We start from the raw sequence: 26,870 nt of genomic DNA, 5'->3' as shown, positions 1-26,870 counted from the left end.
AGATGTTTCGCTGCATACTGTTGGTAGCATTATCGTTATTATATTACTGGATTGCACTGCAAAATCGTCGCCATCTTTTATCAACATAGATTGTTGGTGAGTACCCATATGATTTACATATTTTGATAGTTCTCTTACCACTCATCCTCTCTTTCCTTGTAAAAAAAAAAAGAGGCCCACCATGCGTATGTAGGCTTCTAGCTGTAATCCCTAGGCTAGTAGGCTACATACCTATGTACAGTAGTACATATAGGCTACTACATTTATTTTTTAAGGCTAATTTTGTACAATAACTTTAAAACTGTCTTGAATTTAGTTTTAGGTGATAGTTGAAAACATATTTGGTGTTTGAACTAAAGTAGGCAGTTATAAACATTGGAATAGTGGTCTTGGGTGGGTTAACTATTAAAGTAGGCAGTTTTAAGCAATTTTTGAGGGGGGTATCAGGATAACACGGGTATTTACTTATCACGGGGGGGTTCTAGGCCCTATCCCCCGTGGATAACGAGGCCCCACTGTATACCAAAGTTTGCGAAAGTTTCATCCATGTTGCCGATGCACGATAATAGTCGTTAGCGTATCAACATTCTTTCCTCAACTTCAATTAAAACTTACAGATTAAATTAGCAGTATATGCCCTTGCTGATCTTTTATTCATAGCAAGTAAGGCTATAATTCCAGTAAACTTATGCCATCAAACACAACTGTTGATAAAATTGAGAGAAAATTATTTTAATCAAAATTTCAGGTCTTGAAAGAACATTTTACTGTTGTTTTCACACTGATAAAAGATAAGTAACGTAACGGTAAAGTCTGTAGTACAATGAAATGAAGTGAAAATAGCTATTGGAATCATGTAATATTTTACACAATAAACATGCCCATAATGCAATCTGTAAAAAAAAAAAAAAAAAAAAAAAGCTTTAGTTCACGAGACGTATTCAATTCGTATTTTGACTTAAAAACGCGATGTATAATGACAAATTACCGTGTCTCACATAAGTAGAGTATCTAGATATTTTCCGCTAACTAGAAGAAAGGCAATTCGGTCCAAATTGAGTTAAGTACGGAGAAATAAACTCTTAATTCAACATCACAATAATGTGAGAATACATACAATATTATTAGATACTGTAATGTATAACTTTAAAAGAATAAAAAAAGATGCATATTCATTGTGTATTTGTTTTGTAAATATACATAGCCCTCAGCAGCCTAACATCGCTCAGTTAGGTATTGGCTTTTATTAATAAATAAATAAATTATATCATATGTAGTATACAGTATACTGAAGGCTAGGCTACTGTATTTGTATATATACAATATATGTACCACTATGTCATTGTATAGGTTAGTCTAATTTGTTAAATGTTATTAAATTTCTCTTTGTACTGAATCATCATAAGCCAATGTGCATTGAACCTAGAGATGAAATTAATACAGGCAGTCCCCGGGTTACGACGGGGGTTCCGTTCTTGAGACGCGTCGTAAGCCGAAAATTGTTGTAAGCCGGAACATTGTCAAAAATCCTAAGAAAACCTTACTTTTAATGCTTTAGGTGCATTCAAAACTCTGTAAACTGCATTCGTATTGCATTTTTCATCAAAAAAACCTTTAAATATTGATTATTTTGCATTTTTGGTATCATATTTCATCTGCCAGATCAGCGTTTGTAGGCGTCGTAACCCTGGAACATGCGTCCTAACCCTGGAAATAATTTCTGATGAATATAATTGAAAAGCGTCGTAACCTTGGAACGTTGTAAGCCGAGAGTGTCGTAACCCTGGGACTGCCTGTAATTAGTATGCCATATATGTATAAAGTATGCTGTGTAGTGTAGGCTAGGCTACCCTATATGTAAATATGGTACTGATTACCCTAGTGTAGGCTACGCTAGAATAATATTCTTACAGTAAATTAACAAGGGCCAACTTACGTCCAAATCGATTAACGACTGGTTGTTCATAACCAATTGCAGTAGTAAGTCGACTACTGCCTGTAATGTAAAAATATATCAGTGCTATTCTCGTTAACGTTATTTGTAACATAATTATGGTAATTTTTTTTACTATTATACGATGGTTGAAATGCAAACTAAAATGTTGTTTTTTATCGGATTGGTTGTTCATAGCAAATCAGTTTTTTTCTGGCAGTATGCATTTTCCAAACAACTATATCATTACTACCGATACTTTTTGGAATAGATTAACCCTTAAACGCCGAAGCGGTAAAAAAAAAATTGTCTTCCGTGTGCTGGAGGTGTTTCAGAGTGAGCGCGGAAGCGGAAAAAATATTTTTTTCAAAAAATCACAGCGCGCTTAGTTTTCAAGATTAAGAGTTCATTTTTGGCTCCTTTTTTTGTCATTGGCTGAAGTTTAGTATGCAACCATCAGAAATGAAAAAAATTATCATTATCATATATAAATAATGCGATATATGATAGCGCAAAAACGAAATTTCATATATAATTGTATTCAAATCGCGCTGTGCGCAAAACGGTTGAAGGTAACAAGTTACTTTTTTTTTTTTTTGTAATTTACACTAAATTGCAATCATTTTGGTATATAACACATTGTAAAACGATAAAAGCAACACAGAGAAAATATTATCACAAAATAATGCATGAATTCGTAACGCGCGGACGTAAACAAATATTTTTTTCAAAAATTCACCATAAATCTAAATATTGTCCTAGAGACTTCCAATTTCTTTCAAAATGAAGAAAAATGATTGAATATTACTATACTGTAAGAGTATTAGCTTACAATTGCAGTTTTTGACCATATTTGACGAGTTAAAGTTGACAGAATGTCAAATTTTTATATATATATATTTTTTATATGCAATTATTTTGGAAATAAGAAAAGCTACAACCTTCAAATATTTTTCTTTTTATTCTACATAAAATTGCGCACATTTTCATATATAAAACTCTGTGAAATGCCTAATATGAAATGGAGCAAATATTCCGAGAATGGGAGGTACGCATTTCGGAGATTTGTGGCGGAGAATCCACGCACGGAGGGAAGGAAAGATTTTTTTTTAAATTCACCATAAATCTAAATATTTTGCTATAGACTTTGAATTTGTTTCAAGGTGAAGATAAAGGACTGAATATTACTAGACTGTAAGAGTTTTAGCTTACAATTGCGTTTTTCGACCATTTCGGTAGAGTCAAAGTTGACCGAACGTGGTTTTTTTTCTATTTATCGTGATTTAGTATATGCAAATATTTAAAAAATGAGAAAAGCTACAACCTTCAATTATTTTTTGTTGTATTCTACATGAAATTGCGCACATTTTCATATATAAAACTTTATGTAACGGCTAATTTAAAATGGTGCAAACATTACCACAATCGCACGTATGATTTTTTCGGAAGAGTTACCGCGCGGACGTAAAGAAAATGTTATTTTTTTTCATAAATTCACCATAAATCGAAATATTGTGCTAGAGACTTCCAATTTGTTGCAAAATGAAGGTAAATGCTTGAATATTACTAGAATATAAGCGTTTTAGCTTACAATTGCATTTTTTGACCATTTCGGTAGAGTCAAAGTTGACCGAAGGTTGAAATTTTGGCAATTATGTTTATTTATATGAAAATATCTCAAAACTGATAAAAGCTACAACCATGGGTTGTTTTTAGTTGTATTGTGCATGAAATTGCTCACATTTCCATATATAAAACTTTATATAACGGCTAATTTTAAAATGGTGCAAACATTACCACAATCGCATGTATGATTTTTTTCGGAAGAGTTACCGCGCGGACGTAAGGAAAAAGTTTTTTCATAAATTCACCATAAATCGAAATATTGTGCTAGAGACTTCTAATTAGTTGCAAAATTAAGGTAAATGATTGAATATTACTAAAATATAAGAGTTTTAGCTTACAATTGCTTTTTTCGACTATTTCGGTAGAGTCAAAGTTGACCGAAGGTTGAAATTTTGGCAATTATCGTTATTTATATGAAAATATCTCAAAACTGATAAAAGCTACAATCATGAGTATTTTTTTTATTGTATTTTAAATAAAAATGCGCACATTTTCATATATAATACTTCATGTAACGGCTGATTTACAATGGTACAAAAATTATGTCAAAGTGACTAAATAATTTCCGAGATGTGTCACAGATACTTTTTAGTGCGATAAGAAAGAAATTCGCTCTTGCGCACCTGCGTAACGATTGTAAACAAAACAACACCTTGATCCGTGAACTCCCAGCATCCCCCAAGGCACGTGATTCAAGAGTTTTCGGCTGGTAGGCCTAAAAGTATTTTTCCGCGAATTTTTAAAAAAACTTTTGTATGTCGACGTAAAATACGTCCAGTCGGCACACGAGAGACAAAAAATGTCTACGTAAAATACGTCCAGTCGGCAGTAAAGGGTTAAGAGATGGAGGAAAAGGGTTAGCCTAACTAAAAAATACAATAGGTAAAGAGGAGGAAAAGAGATTAGCCTATTGTTAAATTTTGGTCTCGTAAATTTAACTCATGATATGTGAGATATGTGATAAAATAATTATTTGAGGGTGAAAATTTGGGGATAGTGCCATATGCGAGATCGCGTGTTATGCGAGTATATACACTGTACTTTCAAAAATTGTGATATTGTCTCCAACATATGGTTCTTTGTTTTGCCATAAGGGGGACTCATACCTCTCTCTTATGAGAAAAGCTCAGAAGACTTCTCCGATCAGATGGTAGTGGCTGGATCCTCTTCCTCACTCTTACGACCAGTAAGAGAATTGCATGTAGGCTGGACCCCAGTCAGTTCACTGGGGCTCAATCAGATTCTTCCCACCAATCAGTGAGTCTTCTTATTGTAAAGGACTGACTGTTTCTACATCGTGTAGGAACAAATCACAATTTTTAAAGTAAATTATATTTTTTCTAACTATAAACCTAGGTTGGAACCTGTGCCAAAAGCAAATTGGAATGCTTATGTCCTGTCTGAAGGGGTACCAACAACCGGACTGGTAGTTAACTACACCACCTTGTTTGAAGGTTTCAGCGGCCCCGTCCAGGCTACACCTTGAGCATTTTGTATTGTAAAGGACCTAGGTTTGTATAGTTAGAAAAAATACAATTTATTTTCAAAAATTGTGATTTTATCTCACACTGTCGACACTGTTTTAGCTGTGCCAAAGTAGGTCATGCTTACACACATTGTCGACACTGTTTTAGCTGTACCAAAGTGGGTCATGCTTACACACTTTCTTATTTCCCCTCCTTTAACCTATCAAGAAATTTTTTACCTTCTCATCGAGCTTCATGACCTCCTTTCTTTTAGGCTCTTTGCCAGAAGGCTTAGAAGATGCAGGGCAGTTTTTAGGAGTCATTTTCGCCATGATTCACACAGATATTTAATGATATGTCAAGCACAGTTTGGCAATTTATGTTTTGTTCATGAATCTTACCTGCCAGATATATATATAGCTGTATTCTCCGAAGTCCGACAGAATTTCAAAACTCCCGGCACACGCAGTGGTCGGCCAGGTGGTAGTACCCATTCCCGCCGCTGGGAGGCGGGCTTAAGGAACCATTCCCATTTTCTGTCAGATATTTTCTGTCGCCGGTGCAGACAACAAGTGTTTTCTGCACCTCCGTCATTGGATTTTGGAACTCTTTTGGTCACTTGAGTATCCCGATTGATTTTTGGTTATTTGATTAGGATCGGTGGTTAGGCATACGCTAATTGTGGATTGTTTTTATTTTGGCTTGATTTTTCCTTAAACTTACGATGTCTGGATCTAGTTCGACTAGGCCAGAGTATGTTGTGTGGAAGAATGCAAGGTTAGGCTACCGAAAACTTCGGTAGACCCTCATACAGTGTGCGCGAATTGTAGGAAACATGTTTGTATGTTTGATGAGCGCTGCAACGAGTGTGAAAATATGTCTGATTCTGCGTGGAAGGCTTATGAATCATAGGTACGTAAACTAGAACGTGATAGTGTAAGGAGGTCTTCCTCCAGGCGTGTAACACAAGTTACCCGTCCAGTAGAATTTATCCCTCCAAAGACCTGTGATGCCTTCGGGCCCTACAAGAGTGTCTTTGGAGGGTAATACCCTATCTGTGATTCTTAAATCTTTGCGTAGCCTGGAATCATGTTTGCATTGGAAAGTTATAGTAGTGTAGTGAAGTATAGTGATAATGCCATGAGTGTTCATTCTATCGCGTAAGCGTATAATTTCTCATTGACAAAACACTACCGCGTGATGGCTCTCCCTACCTCGGTGAGGCAGAATGTAGTAGGGAGGTAGCTGTCCAAGTGTCTAAAATACTCTACGTTTGTTCATAAAACTTACCAGTCAGATATATGTATATATATATCTGCAGGGTAAAGGTGAACAAGCGATGTTGTATCATAGTAATATTATTTTTGCCCTTACGTCATATTACTATCAAACGGTTGTATGGTTCAAGTTATATGCTCATACCATAGTTACTCCTACGGAGGACAACCGAGAGTACGATTATTCTTAATACATTTAATCGGTTCTCCCTTCAACTATTCAGGGGTTGCCGGTTTCCCTATTTTTAAACATTTAAGGTATTGTTATGACAATTCCAAGTTAGCCTTTTATATTTAGCAAATTCAGTTTCGCTTAAATATATCAGTTTGATGGATTTTGGTTTCTGCTCTATAATGATAGTAAACCTATTCATTCGTAGAATGGTGTAGGTGGCAACTCAGGCAGAGCAGTGCGGGAACGACGAACGTTTTCTGAGTCTGCTGTCACTAATGCGTAATGCCAGTGCTCAGTTCCATCTGATTGTCTGCCATGCGCAATAGGTTACGTCTCTCTCTCTCCTGCGGGATTGACGGACTAACCGTATTTCTACCCTACAATCACGGCCTTAGCCTCGGGTTAAGGGGAATTCTAGCATACATGGCTGAACATCTTCACTTTGCGAGAATTTTTTCATAAAAAAAAAAAAAAAAAAAAAAAAAAAAAAAAAAAAAAAAAAAAAAAAAAAAAAAAAATTAAATAAATAATATATTTATGTATGTGTGTATGTGATATATATATGTATATATGTGTATATGTATGTATGTATATATATGTTTATATATATATATATATATGTATATATGTATATATATATGTATTAGACCTTTTTCGGTTCTGTTTACCGCATGGTAACAGAATTCTGTCCGAGTCTACAGCGGCATAGCACACATGATTTCCCTCGAAACAAGAATGATGTGCGAGAGATGCAGTCAATTAGCTCGCCGAGACTTCCCTTGCTCGATTATGAAGGGGACTCCTTCCGCTGCCAAATACGACAGCGCCGAGCGCGACGCTCGGCAGGACGCTTGGATGGACGCACAACGTAATGCTTCTTCAGACATTCGCCGAGATTCAGAGAATAGTAATGGATCTCAGGAAGGAGACTTTTAGGAAGAAACAAATGAACAATCTTCTACAGTGTCTTCAAATTACTCCTGTTTAAGTGAAACGCAGCCTTATTAGGGAAGGAAACATGCTCGGTGAGGGAATGAATGAATTGCAGGGGACCATTTCCTCGCTGGAGAAGTTTGTTTTCCCTGAATAGACTGAAATTCACACCTCTCCAGTTTTTCCTGCAGAAAAACTGGAATAGGATAGATGATCTAGAAATGATTCTGAACATCTCTCATAGTCAAGATTCGTCTATAGGTGATGTCATGGCTCATAATCTCATAGAATTTGAATCTTGAAAGATTACTTTAGTCTTCAGAGACGTCCTCCCCGCGCAGGAGTTGGAACTCTCGGAGGGTCTCGCTCCCTCTGAGGAGAACGAAGACGCTATAGGTCGCACAGGCGGCCGTCGTCTTTGGTTCCTCGGAGGGGGACGCTTCTCGTCCGTTAGCTCCTTCTGCTTTGCAGTCGTCTCCTGGGCAATTGGAAGACTTTCCGCAGTAAAAGAGAGCTAAGATGTATATTGTATGGTCTCAGGGAGGGGGACGCTTCACGTCCTCTCTCTTTTCTACGGTGTTGCGATCTTCACCGGAGAGGACGTCTTCCGATGAGTATGCTTTTGAGCGCTTCGGTCGCTCCTAAGATATATCCTTGGCGGTCCATGTGAGGAGGAGGAGGGCTTCCCCTCGCCCATCGTCTTCTCAAAGGATCAGCCTTTTGCCTGAGAAGGAATGTTCTCCATCGAAAAGGATGATTGTGTCTTTGCAACAACAACTTGTTTTGTTGATTGCAGTGAGAAAGGCAAAGCCACATCGCGAGAGGAAGGATGATAGGCTGCCAATCAAGAGTCCAGGCAGTCCCTTCTCCTTCTCCTCGTTCCGCTCTTTCGCCAGTTGCCTTGCTCTCTAGATTTCATGCAGCTCTCCAGAGGTTGTCTAGAGAGCACGGTTACCATCTTCCCGAACGTGTGTCAGTTGAGAAGAAGAGGAGGTCGTGGTTCGATGGCTTCGAGCCTCTTTTGAAGAATAGTTTCAGCCTGCGGCCCCTCAGTCTCCTCCTTCGCAATTGTTATCTTCGAAGGACGACTGGCTCATTCATGCCTCCACTCAAACGCGGTGTCTGAAGGATTTTCAAACAACTTAATCGTTGGTGAAGTCCCTGGAACTACTGGTGAATTTCGAAAAGTCACATCTGATCCCAACCCAATCCATCGTGTATCTGGGGATTCAGATGGATTCAGTGGCTTTTCGAGCTTTTCTGTCCCAGGGACGTCAGCAGCAAGGCTTAGACAAAGTGTTAGCCTTCCTAAGGAAAGATTCGTGCTCGGTGAGGGAATGGATGAGTCTAACTGGGGACCATTTCCTCGCTAGAGAAGTTTGTTTCTTTGGGGAGACTGCACCTCAGACCGTTACAATTTTTTCTCAAGTACAATTGGAAAGAAAACAAGAATCTACACATGATCTTGGAAATTTCAGGAGAGGTAAAACATCACTTGAAATGTTGGCTAGATCCAGTGTAGCTGTCGGAGGGCGTGTCTCTCAAGCTTCAGAGCCCCGACCTAGTGTTGTTCTCCGACGCATCCACCACGGGATGGGGAGCATCATTAGGGGGAAAGAAGTGGCAGGCACCTGGAGAGGGGAACAGGTGTCCTGGCACATAAACCTAAAGGAAATGGCAGCCATCTTTTTAGCTCTCCAGTTTTTCCAAGAAAAAGTCTCTCGTCGAATAGTCCAAGTCAACTCAGACAACACCACAGCTCTGGCGTACTTGAAGAAGTAGGGAGGAACACAGTCTCAGTCCCTTTTTGCTCTGGCAAAGGAGATCTTGCTGTGGGCAAGGGCACTGGACGTCATGATCCTTACGAAGTTTGTAGCATGAGTAGAGAATGTCTGGGCAGATCTCCTCAGCAGATGAGGTCAACTTCTGCCAACCGAGTAGACTCTGCATCAGGAGGTATGCCAAGAGCTGTGGGGGTTATGGGGACGTCCGCTCGTGGATATCTTTGCGACGTCCAGAACGAAGAGGCTTCCACTGTACTGCTCCCCAGTACTCGACCCAGCTGCAGTGATGATAGACATACTTCTCTGGGACTGGACGGGGATGGACCTGTACGCCTTTCCCCGTTCAAGATCTTAGGGGAAGTCATGAGAAAGTTTGCGGTGTCGGAAGGGACGAGAATGACTTTGTTCGCCCCGTTCTGGCCTGCGAGAGAGTGGTTCACAGAGGTCATGGCCTTTGCAGTAGACTTCCCGAGGACGCTTCCAGTAAGGACAGATCTACTCAGACAGCCCCACTTCAAGAGGTACCACAGAAGCCTCTTCGCTCTGAGTCTGACTGCATTCAGACTATCCAAAAGTTGGCCAGAGCGAGAGGCTTTTATACGTCAATGGCGAAAGCTATCGCCAGTGCAAGAAGAGCGTTTTCCAACGCAGTGTACAATCGAAGTGGATAGTCTTCAGGAGTTGGTGCAAGAAGAACGGCATTTTCCTCCACCACGACCTGTGAGCCAGATTGCTGACTTCCTTTTCTGAGAAGGGATCTAAAACTTGCAGTCTCTACAATCAAGGGTTATAAGAGTGTGCTTTTAGTTGTCTTTAGGCACAGAGGCCTGGACTTGGCGGACAACAGAGACCTTCACGATCTCTTGAGATCTTTCGAAACGATGAAGGTTCAACAACCCAAGTTGCCGTCTTGGAACTTGGATGTAGTTCTGAAGTTCCTCATGTCCAGTCCATTCGAACCTATGCATGAAGTGCGAGCTTTTATGAATTCTTCTTGGTTCCATAACAATATGTCATAAAGGACATATGAGCTGTCACTTACGGGAGATGCAATTCTGTGTTGACCTCCCGTTACACGAAGGATGTCAATTCAACCTACAAGAGATCCTTTTCTCTTGGTTGTTCGTGTCTGCGGATACGTTGCTGGGATAGGGAGCCGACACTGATCCTTAACTAGTGAGTTAATTTTTAGTTTAACTCTTTTTTTAAAATTAAGCGCTAACCCTCGTGTTAGGATCAGGTGATCGGGATCGGTGTTGTGCTCCTTAATTATGCTAATAGGCATAGGTATATGGTCATATGAGTAGATTAGCACCCATTGACAAATGCCAGTTAGGCTTTGCCGAGTAAGTGGATAAGACCCCATCGGCAAACCCACAAGAACTCTTACCCATAGGTCACATCCTCGCTGAGGCTCTTGAGACGAAGCAGACTCCTAAGCAATAGCTAGGAAGTCAACCCTCCGTCTGAAAAGATAGGAACCAAGGTTTATAAGAGGTCCTTCTGATAACTTGTGGTGTTTGGTCAGGAAGCCAAGGTTACCAGTGTCAAAGAATGCTTTGGCTTTTTTCTTGAGAGGCACCATCAAGGAAGTGCATTCATCCTGTCAAGACAGTGATATGAAAGTGTTGAAGGTGAATGCGCATGGACTGAGGGCTATTTCTACGTCGGTAGCCTTCCAAAAGAACATGGCACTCAATGACATCTTGAATGCCACATTTTGGCGTAGTAATTCAGTGTTTGCCTCTCACTACCTTCGGGAGGTGAGGATTACATACGAGAACTGCTACTCTTTGGGCCCGTATGTCGCAGCAGACAATATATTGGGGACAGAGAGTAGCACTCTTCCTATCTTTTAGAAAATAATATGTTAGTTTGGACTTTTTAATTTTATTTCTTTTTATTTTTTATTTTTATTATGTTTATGTAGGTGTTTAGTTTTTTGTGGTCTTGGGTAGGCCGCCTTAGGCGGCCTTCCCTCCATTAGCCTTGGTTTTACGAAGTTTAACCAGATAGGCTAGGTCAGGTGGTAATGTTTTTGCTTCGCCCTCATAGTAGGGTAAAATGTTTTTGTCACAGTGTGGTCACGCCCCCATTGACAAATCATCTGGAGTGCACCAGCTACATAGGTCACGTCCTTGCTGGCACCTCCAGTGAAGCATTAACAGCATTCGGTGTCTAAACAACACCTATATGATCTGTCACATTGTGGTCACGCTCCCCGTGACAGTTCATTAGAGCGCACCAGCTACACAGGTCACGTCCTTGCTGGCACCTCTAGGAATGCAGTACCGAAATTGGAGGTCTTATAATATAGGATCTAGTTGCATTGTGGTCACGCCCCCGTTGACAGATCCTCTAGAACTCAACAGCTTCACAGGTCACTACCTAGCTGGAGTCTCTAGTAAAGCAGAAGCAGACTTGGGTGACGGTACTCACGAAGTCAGCTATGCTAACAGTTAAGGAACCAAAATATCAATCATATATATGAAATTGTTTCCCAAAATCGAATCTGTCTCCCCCTTCCTCCAAAGGTGGGATTCAGCTATATATATATCTGGCAGGTAAGATTCATGAACAAAATGATATTGTTATGATACAATAAAGTTTGTTCATACTTACCTGGCAGATATATATATAGCTGTATTCTCCGAAGTCCGACAGAATTTCAAAACTCCCGGCACACGCAGTGGTCGGCCAGGTGGTAGTACCCATTCCCGCCGCTGGGAGGCGGGCTTAAGGAACCATTCCCATTTTCTGTCAGATTTTTCTAGTGCCACTGTCTCCTGAGGGGAGGTGGGTGGGCACTTTGATTATATATATCTGCCAGGTAAGTATGAACAAACTTTATTGTATCATAACAATATCATATTACTACGTCTGCAGATGCTGTCTCTCTACTAAGTGATGCTGGGTGCTCAGCATCAAGCTAGGAGATGTGCGGTACCCATAATTCCATGTTCGTGAGATGGGACTCAGGTTTTAACCAATCAGCACCAAGTGTGCTGCCAATGAGTGCTAAGGAAAAGGAATGCTGCTCTTGGATAGCAATGCACAATTTATGCCCAATTGATCCAATACAGTTCAATGTTCTCTCGTTTGTGCATGTCCTGTGTGTACGGTATACACTACTAAGGACTAAGAGTATTCTTTGAAATCGCCCATTAAAATGTTCCCTAAATGTTCTGCTTCTCCTGATGTTTTTGGCAAAGAGCCTAAGCGTTAGAGGCCTTTACAGTTAATGATAAATGAGGAGGACATGATTGTTATGTTAAGAGAGGGCAAAAGTCATGGAGAAGTAGCATCCCATTATGGCGTGACTGAAAGTTCAGTCGCCTGCTTTGAGAACTAGTATGAACGGGAAAATACTCGGGAAGGTCATTCTTGGAGAAGAACTCCCCGCCAGCTTTACTATCCTGCCAGCTGACTAGGATGTTGAAGAATTTCTTGGTCTGTAGAAATTGATCAAGAAAGTCATTCAGATACAGACAATGGTAAAGGCATGGGATAAGAATGAAAATTTACAAGTGCCCCATTATGAGAAGAGTAACTCCCGTGATTAGCTGTGCAGTTTATTTTCATTGTCGATCATCCAACTGCACAACTAATTTATCATCATCATCATCTATAATTACCAGTGAGTACCCTTATGGATTAATATCATTATTGTAATATTTATTGTTATTATTATACAGTAAAAATTATAAAAATACAGAATACAGTTGACCCCCATATTCACGTTCTCAATATTCGCGGACTCATGCATTCGTTGATTTCTCTATGGACCATATCTACCCATTATTCGTGGGAAATTTGCATATTCATGGTATTTTTCTATGAGAAATATCCAATTTTTTTTATCAGTTTCGTAAAATGCACTTTTTGTGACAAAACTTTAAAAAGCCATGTACAATGGCCCACCCGTATTCGCGGGGATGCATACTAGACCCCACCCACGAATAGCTAGAACCAGCAAATAGTTGAAACCCCTAAAAGAATGCTTAAAATGGCATATTTTGTTAGTTAAAATTTTTATACGTGGTTTTTTTTATTAGTTTTATTACAAAACATGCATTTAATTATGAAATTGACTTTAAAAAACCCAGGAATTTGTGGATATTTCTCATAGAAAAATACTGCGAATACACGAATTTCCACAAATAATGGGTAGATATGGTCATTGAGAAATCCGCGAATGTGAGAGTTCACGAATAGGGGGCCCCACTGTATAAAGATTTTTATTGTTTTTTTTCTTAAGTTTCAACTAACCAAATAGGCAGTTTTAAGCATTTTTATAGGGTTTCAACTATTCGCGAGTATTTTAATAGATAGGTTCCACAGAAAAATCCACAAATAGGAGAGTCCGCAAATCTGGAGAACATGAATACGGGGGGTCGACTATAGTTGAAAAGACAGTAGAAAAAATAGTGCCTCCTAATCACATTTATGCTTGCAGCACTCACTACCACACTATATCATGCTATTTTGTGAAATGCATATTTTACAAATTATTATAAATCTATAAAATGCACAAAATCCTGTTGGAAGGCCCAGAAATTCACAGTTAAGCATCATAGGCAAAGCCCTGGGCAAATTTGGAATTCAGGCAGAAAGTGCACTTAGCAAGATTTGTTAGCTGATGGTGGTGAATAAATTATCCATGAGGGGAGACTAGGCAGAACATTAGGTTCCTTGGAGTTTTTATATTCCAATTGAAATTCTTTAGTTACATTAGCTTGTTAGTATTGAAGTTTGACCTCATTGTGTTTATTCTCTTTCAGCTTCTAGTTAGAGCAAATAACCTACAGGACACTATAAAAGTCATGGCTGGGAAGATAGAAGAAATTGAAATTCCAGACTTAGTGGATATGATTATCTCTGAGCCAATGGGTTACATGCTTTATAATGAAAGAATGTTAGAGTCTTACCTCCACGCCAAGAAGTGGCTTAAGCCTGGTGGCCGTATGTTCCCGTCCCGGGGTGACCTTCATGTTGCCCCTTTCAATGATGAAACCCTGTATTATGAACAGCTCAATAAGGCCAATTTTTGGTAAGATACCCTTATGTTTTGAATATTTTAGAAATTGAGTCACTGAATACAGAATTTGATAAGCGCATATATGCAGAACCTGTAGCCTTAATGATGTGTGTTTTACCCTTTCAGGTATCAGAATTGCTTTCATGGCGTTGACTTGTGCCAGTTACGTGAGCAAGCACTTAATGAGTACCTGAGACAGCCTATAGTAGATACCTTTGACATCGGTATTTGTTTAGCAAAAAGTATAAGATATTCATTGGACTTTTTGGACACTGAAGAAAAGGATTTACATCATTTAGGTCAGTATGTCATAATTATTTTTATCCTGTCAAATTAATTTTTTGGAATAGCTCAGTTAGATGTCATAATGATAAATGCAGTTGCTTGGAAAATCTGTTAAGTCCGTGGCAGTCTCATGCAGCACATGGCTTTACAACATAGTTTATGGGCTAGTAAATTAGTGACTGCCTAGTAGTCCCACAGCCCAGACCATTGAGATGCAACGAATGAGGTACCGTCTGTAACCCCTACTGGTACTTAGGAGTAGACTTGTAAACTGTAAAACTGACCGTCTGCCAACAATATATGGATGGCTTATGAACAAGCACCACTAATTGCTTGTTAGATGTTGGGTCTAGATCCAGTATATGAGATACCAGATGAAACTAATATATATATAATACTATATATGCAGACTCTATTGATTACAGAATGACCAGTGACAGACATACTGAAGGGTGGGTCCCCCCTGACAGAAACATGGAAAAGGGGGGCTAATTGGATCTAGATCCAACTCATGAGATACCAAGTAAAATTTATCATACAATAGTACTGCACATCCTAGAGTATGTGGTGATAATGACAGACATTTTAGTGGGTAGTTACCCCCTGACAGACACCCCACAACAAGTGGGGAGGGGGAGACAGGATCTGCATCCAACATTGGAGATACCAAGTAAAATTTGTACTACAATACCACTGCACATCCTAGAATGCTGTGATGGTAATGACATTTTAGTGGGTGGCTTCCCCCTGACAGACATAACCAATGATTAGAGGGGAGAGATGGGACACCTTAAAATGATTCAAAATCTATTATAGGCAATATTAATATTAAAAATATTCAAGAAGAAAATGGCAATTTTCTGAAATTCGTGAGCCTGATAAAATTTTAAAGGCAAGAAATGCAAGAAAATGTTACAGCATATGAATTACTGCCGGAGTTATTTTTTTAAAATTCCTATTGAAGTAAGAAATATTTCACTTCATTAGTTCCATCACATCAGTATAAGAAGAACTATGTATGAGACTTATTTGGCCTGGTCTACTTTCTATAGTTTCACACATATACAATATATATATTATATATATATATTAGCACTAACCCTCTCGTGTGGAGTTATTACTTCACACAAAGTAGTATTTTTTTGTGAATGGGAGGGGTCACAAGTGACAACAGCTAAAAGTGCTTGTGTTTATCCATTTTGCAATAATTGAATCACTCATATGGTGCCAGTCTCAATTCTTCTCAAAAAACAAATGCAAGATAAGTTTTCTCGTTTTAACCCTTAAACGCCGAAGCGGTATTTTAAAAATCGTCTCCCGTATGCCGGCGGCGTTCGCGAATGAGTGCCAAAGTGGAAAAAATGTTTTTTTCAAAAAATCACAGCACGCTTAGTTTTCAAGATTAAGAGTTCATTTTTGGCTCCTTTTTTTTCATTGCCTGAAGTTTAGTATGCAACCATCAGAAATGAAAAAAAAATATCATTACCATATATAAATATTGGGATATATGACCGCGAAAAAAAAATTTCATATATAATTGTATACAAATCGCGCTGTGAGCAAAACGGTTAAAGCTAAAGAGTTAATTTTTTGTTGTTGTATTGTACACTAAATTGCTATCATTTTGGTACATAACATTGTAAAACGATCAAGACAACAAAGAGAAAATATCACAAAATGATGCATGAATTCGTAACGCGCGGACGTAAAAATGTTTTCAAAAATTCACCATAAATCGAAATATTGTGCTAGAGACTTCCCGTTTGTTGCAAAATGAAGGTAATTGATTGAATATTACTAGACTGTAAGTGTTGTAGCTTACAATTGCAGTTTTCGACCATTTCGGTCGAGTTAGTTGACCAAAGGAAGAATTTTTTCTATTTATCGTTATTTATATGAAAATATTTCAAAACTGATAAAAGCTACAACCATGGGTTGTTTATTGTTGTATTCTACATGGAATTGCGCACATTTTCATATATAAAACTTTATGTAACGGCTAATTTAAAATGGTGCAAACATTACGACAATCGAACGAAAAAATTTATGATTTTTTCGGAAGAGTTACCGTGCGGACGTAAGGAAAAAGTTTATTTCATAAATTCACCATAAATCGAAATATTGTGCTAGAGACTTCCAATTTGTTGTAAAATAAAGGTAAATGATTGAATATTACTAGAATATAAGAGTTTTAGCTTACAATTGCGTTTTTCGGCCATTTCGGTAGAGTCAAGAGTTGACCGAAGGTTGAAATTTTGGCACTTATCATTATTTATATGAAAATATTTCAAAAGTGATAAAAGCTACAACCATGAGTTGTTTTTTGTTGTATTCTACATGAAATTGCACACATTTTCATATATAATACTCCATGTAACTAACGGCTAATATAAAATGGTGTAAAAATTATTTCAAAGTGACGAAATAATTTCTGAGATGTGTCGCTGATACTTTTTAGTGTGAGAAGAAAGAAAAGCGCGCCTGGGTAACGATTGTAAACAAAACAACACCTTGATCCGTGAGCTTCCAGCATCCCCTAAGGCGCGTGATTCAAAAGTTTTTCCACAAATTTTAAAAAAACTTTTTTATATCGACGTACCTTACGTCCAATCGGCACCAACAGACAATTTATATCGAAGTTTAATACGTCCAGTCGGCGTTGAAGGGTTAATAGCCATTCTTTGGTCATTTTCTTTTCTTTTTGCCGAGGAGGCCTATAGTCAGGGCACTGCAGCCATCTCGAGGTTCGTAGCCCACCGTGCCTTACCATCAACTGACTTGTTCTTGAGTTGCAATAGGATCATGTGGATGAGATGAAATTTTCATCTGATATGACATTTCGATTGATATTAAGACCGAAGTCCCATAGTGTAGAGCCGCTTTAACACCCACACATCCACAAAGAGTTGATGTAGCACAACACAATGATTACTGGAAACGAAAATGTGATTGAATCGTTCAAGATAAGCTAACTACAAAACATTTTTCCCCATTGTATTCCCCCTCCTGAAGTTGACTATCATACACCTTGGAGCCCCTGACTTCTAAATTAAGTAGGCCTATAATAGCATGTCAAATATTGTAATAGTCTCCTTATTTTCAGCGGCCTTACTCAAATTAATTTGTACGCTATCACCAAGTACCCGGTACCATATATATTCAGGAAAGAAATTTTAAATTCAACTAAAAATGATACTTACAAGCAAATTCAGGCAAAAATTGCCCACAGTTTGATGTTTAATGCCAGCTGAGTATGTCTGTCACTTAACTTCCTGCCGGCACGCACCACAGCCAGCCTATGCAATGTGTTTCAATATACAGTGGTCCCCCCATATTTGTGGGGGATGCGTACCAGACACACACACACACAAACCCGTGAATAGTTAGAACCCGCAAATGTTTGGAACCCCTACAAAAACATTAAAAACAGCCTATTTTGTTGGTTAAAACTCAAGAAAAACCCACCAAAAATTTTCATACTTGGTTTTTTAATAGTTTTATTACAAAAACTGCATTTTATGATGAAATTGATAAAGAAAAAAAACCCAGGAATTTGTGGATATTTCTCATAGAAAAATACCGCGAATGTGTGAATTTTCCACGAATAATGCGGGGAAACAATCCCGAGAGAAATCCGTGAATGTGTGAGAACGCGAATACGGGGGTCCATTGTAATCTATCGATGCTGGCTTTGACGACCGTTATTTGTCTAATTTTCTTCCTAATAATATTTTTTCTTTCATTGTTCATTATATCCTGTAAACAGGCACTAACATCATATATCCTCACATCTGTCCAGTATATTTACCATTGCTAATATGATTTATAATCCATCTCCAACACAGTCATAAAAATCGGACAACTGAAAGTGCAAGTCTGTCAGCTGTGTACAAGGCATAGGGCATCAATCACTGGAGTGGATCTCCTTGCCAAGTATGTGACCTCGGGCAGCCATATTGAAAGGTCTCAGTCCAGCTCTTAGTACTATACTTTATTACTATTATTTTAACTATTTTTAAAAGCTTTTATTATTATTATTATTATTATTATTATTATTATTATTATTGTTATTATTATTATTATTGCTGGTTTTATTATTAATTATTATTATTGGACCCAATTTCACAGAGAAAAATTACCTCACGAAAACAGGTTGGCGTAAGCACTCCAACCATTGTGGTCATTGCCTAAGCATCTGCTCTTGGATGTAAGGAGTGTCAAGCATAGATGGTTCCTGTAAATTACAGGACTTTCTATGCTTACAGTCATTAAGCACTAACTGAATAGTAATGTAGTACAATCACTAAACACTAACATTTACAATGCAATTACACTCAGTAAGCACTCCCACATACATTCACACTCAATAACACTACATTCACTGAATACCCAACAATCACCAGGCACTCACTAACACTTAAAACATTAAACTCACTAAATACTCATTATACCCCAAACGCTCAGTAAACATTCACTAAACACTCACTTAATCCTAAACATTAATTAAACACTAACCAATCACTAAGTATTCAGTAAGCATTCACTATACACTAAACATTCACTAAGTACTCACTATACACTTGCTAAACCCAAACATTCATTAAATGCTAAGTACTCACTAAACCCTAAAAGCTCATTAAACACTAAACAGCGAATGAACATCCACTCAGTAAACACTCAATAAACATTTACACTAAACATTTACTAAACACTTATCATTCACAAGACATTCACTAAACACTCACTGAATACTTATTGAACATTCACTACACACAAAGTCACAAAACTTTAACTGAACATAAACATTCACTGAATACTTACACACTAAACACTCACTGAACATTCACTGAATGCATACACACTTAACATTCACTAAAACTAACATTCACAAAACATTCACTAAACCTTAAACACTCAAAAAACATTCACTGAATGTACATAATGTTTGTTAAATAGAGTAATACGCAACTATTAAATGGATAGTAATACATATGTAATGCAGGGTGTCCATAAAGTCCCAGTACCATTTTGGTCAATAAATACTTGTAATGGTACTGGGACTTTATGAACACCCTGTATCAACGCTGTAGTCAGAGTACAGATCATGATAATTGCGCTATAGCCTACTCGGTTTGTTTGATCGAAGCAGGACTACCTTCTTTTACTTTCAGCTGACTTTCAAACTAATGACATCATGGATACATTTGTGTATTATCAGCTCTAGGAATGACTATATCGTTGTAACTTTAGTCAATTTTTTTCTGGCTGGCATAAAACTCGTCAAACATAATGCACCTGGTTGAGGAAGGACACAGAGGATCTCTATTTTTTAAACAATCTCTCCACAAAAGTTATTCCAAACATTTCCATTCTCTCAAGAAGATTATGAATAAATATAGAGAAACGAAAAATTAGTGCGATTGTGAATTTGTTTTATCGTTAATGTTTGATGAGTAACTGTTCAGAAAATTGTTAGGGTTTAGTGAGTAAGCGTTATTGAATGTTTACGAGTAAGTGTTTAGTGAATGTTTTGTAAATGTTATTGAATGCTTGTGTAATTATTCATTAAACACTAACATGTACTAAACCTTCACTAAACCCTAAACACTCACTAAATATTCACAAAATCCTAAACACACACTGAATACTTACACTAAATATTCACTACACACTCACTAAATATTCACAAAATCCTAAACACACACTGAATACTTACACTAAATATTCACTAAACACAAACATTCACTTAACATTCACTAACATTCACCAGAACCCTCAAGACTCGCAAAACACTCGCTGAAGACTTACACAAACATTTGATAACATTTACAAGACATTCACTAAACCCTAAACACTCAGTTTACATTCACTGAATACTTACACAAGCATTCAATAACATTTACAAAACATTCACTAAACCCTAAACTCTCGGTAAACATTCACTGAATACTTACATATTAAACAGTCACTAAACCCTAACAATTTGCTGAACAGTTACTCATTAAACATTAACGATAAAACAAATTCACAATAATGCTCATTTTTCATTTCTCTATGTTTATTCATAATCTTCTTGAGAGAATGGAAATGTTTGGAATAACTTTGTGTGGAGAGATTGTTTAAAAAATAGAGATCCTCAGTGTCCTTCCTCAACCAGGTGCATTATGTTTGACGAATTTTATGCCAGCCGAAAAAAAAATTGACTATACAGTGGTACCTCAGGATACGAAATTAATCCTTTCCGAGGCGGCCTACGTAACCTGAGTTTTTCATATCTTGAACCGCATTTTACATGTAAATTGTCTAATTCGTTCCAAGCCCTACAAAAACACCCCAGTAAATTTTATAATAAAGCTAAATTGACCAATAAACAATGAAATGCAACAATTTGGACCATTCAATACCTAACTTAAACTATATATACTACTAATATGTACTACATACCTGTAAATAAAGTGTATTAGTGTACATGATATACAAGAAATACTGTACATACATATGTACGTATGTAGTAAAATGTGGAACCTTACCTTTCGAGTGAGGCAATCTCCGATATTGGCGGGAGAGGAGGAGGACAAATGGCAGAAAACTTGAACACTTAACTTTACGAAACACACACAAAAATGTCAGGAAACATTAACACTAAACGTTACAAAACACATTAACAAATGGCACAAAACGTTAACACTTAACTTTACAAAGAAACTTGGTTTTTTTTTTTTTTTTTTTTTTTTTTTTTTTTTTTTTTTTTTTTTTTTTTTTTTTGTAGTATCACTGGGATCTTCCTGTTTGCTTATTCCTACTAATGGCCTCTTTAAAAATTAACTATCCAAGGAAGATTGCTTCTGCCTGCTTATCACAATGTTCCTGAAACGACTCAGTCCCTTCTCTTTTGTCGTCTTCGGCCTGGGCAATCAAATTGCCAAAAATAGCACTGGCCTTTTGGGAGATTGCTGTCTCGGTTATCGTGTCGCCAGCGATTTCTTTGTCTTTTATCCATACAGGAAGCAGCCTCTCCATCTCATTGTGCACGTGGCTCCTCTTGTTGGACAAAATAGTCACGCCCTTGGAAGGTGTAGCTGCTTTGATGGCTTCCTTCTGCTTAAGGATGGTGCCTATCGTCGACGGATTTCGGCTGTATTCCTTAGCGATCACACTCAACCACATGCCAGCTTCATACTTTTTGATAATCTCCATTTTTGTCTCCATAGAAAGCATCCTCTTCTTTCCGTGAACTTCAGCAACTTTCTTGGGACCCATGACTATACTGTACGTAATTAAGTTATGTAGTATACTAATTAAGTTCTCACACAACACGATAAAGTAGTACAACGAAATCACCAACACAAATTTACGTTAACAAACAAAATTGTATATGTGAACGAACGAATTCCGCTTGCGTACGATAACACTGGTGCGATGCAATGGCTGAAGAACGCCTTTACGTAGAGCATGATGGGAGAGATGCTGACCAATAGGAGAGCAGGATCTTATTGCGGTGACTAGCATCAGGAACCAATGGGAGAGTGGGCGGATGGTGGCGAGTCTACTCAGTTGACGGGGGGCGAGTTTTAAAATTGTTCTCGGCAGTCCGGGCGAATCTTGGGACTTTAAGCAACAACCTTTCGTGACCTGAATTATTTTCGTATGTAGAGGCAAAAAATCTTCGTATCTGCTTTCATAACTTCAATTTTTCGTAAGCTGGGACTTTTGTATGTCGAGGTACCACTGTAGTTACAACGATACAGTCATTCCTAAAGCTGATCATACACAAATGTATCTATGATTTCATTGGTATGAAAGTCAGTTGAAACTAAAAGAAGGTAGTCCTGCTTCGATCAAACAAACCGAGTAGGCTGCAGCACAATTATCATGATTTGTACTCTGACTATAGCGTAGATACAGGGTGTCTATAAAGTCCTAGTACCATTACAAGTATTTATTGACTAGAATGGTACTGGGACTTTATGGACACCGTGCATTACATATGTATTACTATCTATTTAATAGTTGTGTATTACTCTATTTAACAAACGTTATGTACATAGACATTTTACAGCAATAACTCTAATAATGAAAAGAACTTACATGCTGCTTTACAGTGCCAGTCTTCCAGCCACCGCTACATCAACATTCATCTCATAAACAAAGATAAAGCGAGTACTATAATTGAAGTCAGTTGCTTGCTTGACAAAATAGTAATATGACTGAATCATTATAAGCCTACAGAAGACTGTTATTTATAAGAAATAAGTAAATAATATTGTATAAAATACAGAGGATAATGTACAATACGGTTCAATAGTAGCCTACTATACGTAGTCTATGCAGTAATTATCAGGGCTTGCCCTTCCCTCCCCAAAATTGTTAGGGTGTGTCTTTCATTACCATCACAGCATTCTAGGGTGTGCAGTGATATTGTAGTAAAAATTTTACTTGGTATCCAATTTTGGATATAGATCCTGTCTCCCCCTCCCCACTTATTATGGGGTGTCTGTCAGGGGGTAACCATCCACTAAGATGTCTGTCGTTACCACCACAGTACTGTAGGATGTGCAGTGCCATTATAGTGTAAATTTTACTTGGTATCTCATAAGTTAAATCTAGAACCAATTAATCCCCCTTTTCCGTGTGTCTGTCAGGGGGGACCCACCCTCCAGTATGTCTGTCACTGGTCATTCTGTTATCAATAGAGTCCACAGATATATTATATATTAGTTTCATCTGGTATCTCATATATTGGATCTAAACCCAACACCTAACAGGCAATTACAAAACGATCTTTCATAACTTTGGATGATTGAAATGCTGGGGGGAGAGTAAAATGGCCTTTGCTGATGTACAGTCCTGTTCAAGTGCAGGATTGTCATCAGTTTATCATTTTCATTTCATTCCTCATTTTTCCATCTAGCCATACTTTCATTTCAGCGTTGAATGATCCTATAGGTTCCAGCGCTTGGGCTATACCCTAAATTCTATAATCCAATCCTAACAAGCAATTAGTAGTGATTGTTCAGTAAGCCACCCAAATATTTTTGGCAGACGGTCAGTTTCACAGTTTACAAGTCAACTCCTAAATACCAGTAGGGGTTGCAGTTGGTATCTCGTTCGTTGCATCTCAATGGTCTGGGCTGCCACTCTATAGGGCACATGCTTCAAGTTTTACATAAATTATTTTCTTCTTACCTTACTCATTTAAAAGTTCATAAAAGGTTTCTCATTCTTTTAAAGCAGAAGTATATATATGAGGGAGTGCTTGAAAAATGTTTTAGTTGTTACTATATATCGTAAAGAAATTCAGTTAGTTGTTGGGTGGACATTTTTTGCGTGTTGAACTATTTGTTTAGTTCTTCCCCCCCCCTTTTTTTCAGTTATACCACTTGAATTCCACATCCTAAAAAGTAGTACACTTCATGGATTAGCATTTTGGTTCGATGTTGCTTTCCTTGGCTCAACACAGACCGTATGGCTATCTACAGCTCCAACGGAACCTCTCACACATTGGTATCAGGTAAGCTAGAATATTCTCTTGCCTAGGAGAAATTTTAAACTGAGAATTTAGCTTGAATGGCTTAAGGTATTATGAAGAGTGTATAATTCAGTTAGTTACTGGCCTTGAAACGTGCAAATATTTCCTTTCCTCACAGCATAATGTGCTGTTTAAAAGATGTTTTTACTCCCAGTGGTCTTGCTACATTTATTGCAACTCCTAATTCAAGTGTTGTCATTTTCCAAGCTTGTTAACATCCATCTTGAAGAAAAAGAAAATAGCTGATGCTGTCAGGAACATGGACTTTGAGAATTCCCAACCATTGACTTACGGATTTCATGAAATTACCAAAAAAATCCATATTTTAGGCCACACTGTTTGGAGACCAGATGCCCTTTCTACTGAGTGACCCCTGTGGAACTGGGTTCTCTTAAACAGTTCAACCTTTGAAATTTTGATCTTGTGAGCTGCCCAATCTACAGATAGTTAGACCAGTGACTCCTGACTTGTTATAATCCTCTGTGGTATTTACTGGTTTTCTTTTTCTTTGGGCAGAGTTTAGAGTTACTGCTTATTTTGGAAACAATAAGGTATATTATATGAAGATATGGGAGCAAAAATTAATGTAAATATTAACAAATTCCAGTTAACTATCTCTCTTTTTCCTTAGAAGAACAACAATATTAATTCATGTACGTAGTTCATAATGTTGGACTGTGTCACATAATCATCATTTTTATTCATTTTAAGTCTCTTGGGTCTTCTTTTAATAATTGCCAAAGCTTCTCACAATTGCAAGATTTGGGTAAAAAAGCCATTTAATTTAATTCTTTTTACTGTACCACTGTTCATATTCTTTCTTTAATCTTACTGTCCATCCTCTCCTAACAATTATTTCATAGCACAACTGCAAAGTTTTCCTCCTGTTACACCTTTGTATCCTTTTACTGCCAATTCCGTTTTGGCGTTGAATGGTCTTTGTTGCCCCAGTGCTTAGCATAATGCCAAAAATCTATATAAATAAAAAAAATCAAACCCAAGCTATTGACCCACGATTATTTTCCCCCTCCCATCCCCTTAGGGTAAATGCAGATTTGGTAACACATGAGGAAAGATATGTTACATTGTTAATTAACAGTTCCATACACTATTTCTAGAAATAGTTTGATTAAATGTTTCTCAAATAAAATTTTCTTTTAAAGAATCAAGAAGTCTTTAATTGCAAATTCTCAAAATAAAGAAAGTACATTTGGAATCACTGCTTCACTCCCCACTCCTTCTTTGACTAAAAATGGTGGACAGACTATAATGTAGCTCATAAAAAGGAAATTCTGAAGTATTTCCTCTATCCTCCCAAGTTTGAATGACAGGAACTCTTATTTAATTTGTGATGAAAATGATTGCATGTGTATAATTCCTTTGGTTTATCAATTTTACATTTTTGGTGATTTTCTGTCTTACAGGTGCGGTGTTTGTTAGAAAAACCAATCTTTGTTAAAGAAGGTCAACTAATTACTGGAACAGTTGAGCTTATTGCTAATAGAAGGTTAGTTTTTCATTATTCTGATTTCTGTCTCTGATGACAAGTAAAATGTTCTTCACAACAAACCTAGGTTTTATAATGGCCCACAGTTTTGGTCAGGGAATCGTCAAAACACTATGGTTACTGAGAGAGAAAAGAAAAAGACAGTAATTACCACTGTGCTTAGGCAAACTCCTTCTGTCCCTCAACAGTGATCAAAGTTAATATATTAATATGTATAAAATGGCAAGTGCTATTAATATGTCTGAAATGGCAAGTGTTGGGTTCATTCTTAGGTCAACACTACAGTACTTTTAATTGTTCCTACACTGTATACAAACCTTCGGTCCTTCACATTAGGAATTACTTTCAGCATAGGCTGGAATATGGCCATTAAAATTCTTGAACAAGGTGGTTAGGCAGTAACTACTGTCTGGTAGACGGGTAGGCACGCCCCGCCTGCCGGATGTAAGCACTCCATTTATCTTTCGGCCATCTTCTGATGAGGTCGTGTGTTTGTGAGCTATTGCTGACCAGCCATTAAACACGATTTTCTTGGTGGTATCTTTATTTTGATGTTTTGAATAAATATGTGTTGTGTTTGATGTTAATAATTAAATGACTTCAATAATTATTATACAAACCCACTTTTTGTTCATGAAACTTACCTGACAGATATATATATAGCTGTATTTTCCGAAGTCCGACAGAATTTAAAAATTCGCGGCACACGCAGTGGGCGGCCAGGTGGTAGTACCCATTCCCGCCGTGGGAGGCGGATATCAGGAACTATTCCCATTTTCTATTCATATTTTTTCTGTCGCCGGTCGGTAAACAACTGTTTACAGACCTCCGCCTAGGATTTTGAAAACTTCATTAGCCGCTTAAGTATCCTAATTGTTATTTCGATTATTAACTTGGATTTGTGGCTAGGCATACGCTATCGTAAATTTTTTCATTGCATTTGATGTCTGAAGCTAGTTAGCCTAGTTTCAGACTTTGTTGTCTGCATGGTAATGTGAGGCTACCGGAACTTTCGGTAGACACTCGCTTAGTATATATGACGTTTACATGTTTTCTTTGCATAAGTTCAATGTAATTAGTAAAGGTGTGACTGATTACGGAAGAAGGAGGATTCATGTACGCATTTTAGAGCGTGTTAGAATCAGGAGTTTTCCTCCACAGTAAACAGAAGTTAGAAATAATTAACCTTCTAACCTCCTGTAGATTTTATTTTGCCTAACCCTGTGGTATGGCTTACGGGCCTAGAAGAAGTGTCTGCTAGAGGATTACATCAAGTAATCTTAGACTAAAGTGCTCGCTCTCCATTCAGTGTTGTGA

General features: G+C 37.7%; 1 protein-coding gene across 1 annotated transcript in view; it reads left to right on the top strand.

The window, feature by feature from the left end:
* Positions 1-26,870, top strand: part of LOC135203426 (histone-arginine methyltransferase CARMER-like) — a 261,863-nt gene that overhangs the window by 54,732 nt on the left and 180,261 nt on the right. Inside the window, exons 6-9 of the mRNA XM_064233154.1 lie at positions 13,976-14,244; positions 14,359-14,531; positions 23,889-24,028; positions 25,471-25,553. Coding sequence (XP_064089224.1) covers positions 13,976-14,244; positions 14,359-14,531; positions 23,889-24,028; positions 25,471-25,553 — 665 coding nt within the window. The remainder of the gene's footprint in view (positions 1-13,975; positions 14,245-14,358; positions 14,532-23,888; positions 24,029-25,470; positions 25,554-26,870) is intronic.

The sequence above is a fragment of the Macrobrachium nipponense genome, chromosome 36 (assembly GCF_015104395.2).
Source record: "Macrobrachium nipponense isolate FS-2020 chromosome 36, ASM1510439v2, whole genome shotgun sequence".
Taxonomy (NCBI): Eukaryota; Metazoa; Arthropoda; class Malacostraca; order Decapoda; family Palaemonidae; genus Macrobrachium; species Macrobrachium nipponense.
The sequence above is the reverse complement of the archived record's forward strand: the minus strand, read 5'-3'. Positions and strand labels throughout refer to the sequence as shown.